The sequence below is a fragment of the Cyanistes caeruleus genome, chromosome 3 (genome assembly GCF_971803275.1).
Source record: "Cyanistes caeruleus chromosome 3, bCyaCae1.hap1.1, whole genome shotgun sequence".
Lineage (NCBI taxonomy): Eukaryota > Metazoa > Chordata > Aves > Passeriformes > Paridae > Cyanistes > Cyanistes caeruleus.
The window spans coordinates 61971072-61974034 of record NC_141703.1 but is presented as its reverse complement, the minus strand read 5'-3'; the positions used below and the strand labels follow the sequence as shown (position 1 = coordinate 61974034).

Genomic DNA, 2963 nt, shown 5'->3' with positions numbered 1-2963 from the left:
TTAGAAATCATATTTTAGAAAATATTCAGAGACTTCCAAAGACAGACAGCCATTTGATGAAATTTTCCAAAGTACACAAAGGAGTAGATTCCCATTGCTTTCTAAAAAAGCTCTCCTCCACCGTCTCCGTTGCCTATCCTTCCTCCTGTATCTGGGTAAGTGCTTCCCTGTTGCATTCTTTCATGTTTGATGTAGGAAAAGTAAACCAACAGGAAGTTAATCCTATGAAAAAAGGGATCTGTTTCCTTCTCAAAGGAGACTGAAGATGAGGGATTGGGAATGCTTTTTGTAGCAGTTTGGTGTCAGACTGATTTACCTGTGCAGAGGAAACCTCTCCCTAGCTACCTTTTCAGACTAAAATAATTTTTAAAGTTTGTCTTTGGATCCCTGCATGGGAATGGAACTGCTTAGCCTCAGCTTTGTGAAAAGTACTGGCAACACTGGGCATAAAAACAAAGTGTTGCAGTGACCTTGAAGGAGTTGACACCACATGAAGAGCTGCAGGATGCAGCCCAGTGCTCTGGGTGCCCACATCCTGCCCTCACTGCCAGCAGTCACCTTACTCACAACACTCTGTGAGGATGCCACTTGCTTGAAGTCATTCTCTCACTTGACAGCCCGTGAAATGTTAAGCAGAATACCTTGGTGGCTGGCCTGGAGTGGAAAATTTATAAATGTTAATGACTTCTGAGCAGCCTGAGCCAGTGCTGGGTCCTGTTTGCTTCTCTTCCTGCTTTTTAAGTCAGCTTCGGTTGAAAGCATCAGTGATGCTTTACATTTCTTTAATGTGTAACCTCTTTGCCAGTGTTTGCAAGGGGAACTGGCAGGGGACCTGTGAATGTGTAGGGAATCACAGTGTCTGAACCCCTGCACATGCAGGGAAATGGAGTGCTGAGAGGTTCAGGCACAGACACTGAAGTGGTCAGGTGTGCAGTTTCCCTTTAAAGTCACTCAGTATTGTGAAATGAAATCAAGGGGCTCCAGCAGCAAGGTAGAAACTCCTTTCAGTGCCCTGTCCTGGAGAGGGTGAACAACAGAGGTGTCTCTACACTGCTAAACAGAAGACAGCCAGGGATCATACCCAGCCACCTGACCTCTGATCACCCTGGCTCAGGTTTGGTCACCCACAAAGAGCTCTCTCCCAGAGATTCTGTCCCAGAGATGCCTGACAGTGAGCAGCAGAGCTGGCCGGCAGCACAGCACACAGCCTCTGTCATGGAATTGTATGAGCCCAATCTAGAGATCCCATCAGGACCATATATAATAATATATATATATATATATATAGGTTTACAATTCTGCACCAACTACCTGCAGCACAAACTTCTGATTTTTGCTTTGAAATTTTCAGCAGTAAAGTAATAGAGGAAGGGATCGAGGCAGCTGTTCATGGCAGCGAGGCAGAGAGCGACCACCAGCGCCTTGTGCAGGCTGGCCTGGCTGCAGCTGCTGGCCATCAGGTGGACAGTTCTCAGGATGTGATACGGCAGGAAACAGATGAGGGAGAGGATGAGACTGATGACAATGGTTAACAGCGCCTTCCTGTGACACATTGCCCTCTTGCTCGGAGAAGCCCTGGACTTGAGCAGCGTCCTGATGGCAGAGACATAGCAGAACACGATTGTGCAGAAGGGCAGAATGAAGCCCACGACGAGGACAAAGCTGTTCATCATGAGGAGGCTGCGCGTGCTGGAGGGGTGGAGGTCCAAGCATTTGACTGGGTTGCTGTAGCCAGCGACTCCCTTGTTTAACAGAGGGCTGGCAGCTGCCAGCACGAAGATCCATATGGCCACACAGGTTATCCTGGCATACTTCGTGTTGGTCACTTTTCTGTGTTTGAACGGGTGGACGATGGCTATGAAACGAACCACGCTGAGCACGGTGAGGAAGTAAATGCTGCAGTACATATTCATGTACAAGGTGTAAGTCATGATCCTGCAGAGGATATCACCAAATACCCAACGTGATCCCAAGAGGAAATATGAGATCCGAAAGGGCAAAGTGCTCACGAACATGAGGTCTGAAATAGCCAGGTTCTGCATGTAAATGTTTACCGAGGTCCTTTGTGAAGTCTGGAAGAAAACATAAATGGAGAGGCTGTTTCCAACAGCACCCAGGAAGAAGGTAAAGAGATACGTGATGGGATAAATTACTTGTTTGAAGCTGTCAATGGTACAGTTGGAGGAGCTGTTAGTGAAGCTGTCATCCGGTGCCACCTTGGAAATATTCATAGTCTGAGCCAGCGTCTCCATTTTTCTGCCAAAGTGGAAAGAAGTGGTGTGAGTGCTGGGCAGGGAGTTTGGCTATTTGGGACTATTTCATAGAGGGCAGAAATTGCAAGATGCAGACAACAGTGGGAAGTAAGGGTTCATTAATGAGTAATTACTTGTGATGTTCCAGTGAATACACATCTCAAGACACAAAGCCCCAAGTAAGTTCTAATGAGTTTCAGTATTACAGCAGCTGGTTGTTGTCTCAGCCTGTAAAAGTGCTGCCTTTTAGAGGTGCTATGTGTGTGTTTTAATGACAAGTCTGTGCAAAACAAGCCAACTTGCTGTCAGTCATTTTGTGGCAGGGAAGTTTTGAGTCCCCAGTCACCTACCATGGAAACATCAAAACCTGATCAGAAAAGAAATCACTGCCCACTGCTAGGCCTGCATTTCAAATTTGGATGGAAAGCCAAAAGAACTGAATTTGTCTTTTGGAGCCAGGGAAATTTTTCTGGTATGTTTTTGGCAGTATTTCCAGAGCAATACCAGAGGATTTTGATACATGTAAAAATTAAGGACATTTTGACTTTAAACACTGTGCAAACACTCTGCAAACACAGCTCCTTTTTAAAGTCCCTTCTCCTTGCACTGTATTTCTTCTTTCTTGTTAGCTTCTGGTGGCTCTCTAGGTCTCTTTTTTTGTGGGGCCTTTGCTTCATATTTACACTTTCTTAACCTCTTTTGTGCTCAGCT

At 45.9% G+C, this 2963-nt stretch overlaps 1 protein-coding gene across 1 annotated transcript; it reads right to left on the bottom strand.

Moving 5' to 3' along the window:
• Positions 1 to 1307: 1307 nt before the first annotated feature.
• CYSLTR2 (cysteinyl leukotriene receptor 2) lies at positions 1308 to 2252 on the bottom strand. Its single transcript, XM_023923076.2, has one exon. The coding sequence runs from the start codon at positions 2250 to 2252 to the stop codon at positions 1308 to 1310; it is 945 nt and encodes a 314-aa protein (XP_023778844.2).
• Positions 2253 to 2963: the final 711 nt, after the last annotated feature.

What these genes read in the sequence shown, in the direction of transcription:
- CYSLTR2 (XM_023923076.2), bottom strand. Translation starts at nt 2,252, where the DNA reads ATGGAGACGCTGGCTCAGACTATGAATATTTCCAAGGTGGCACCGGAT.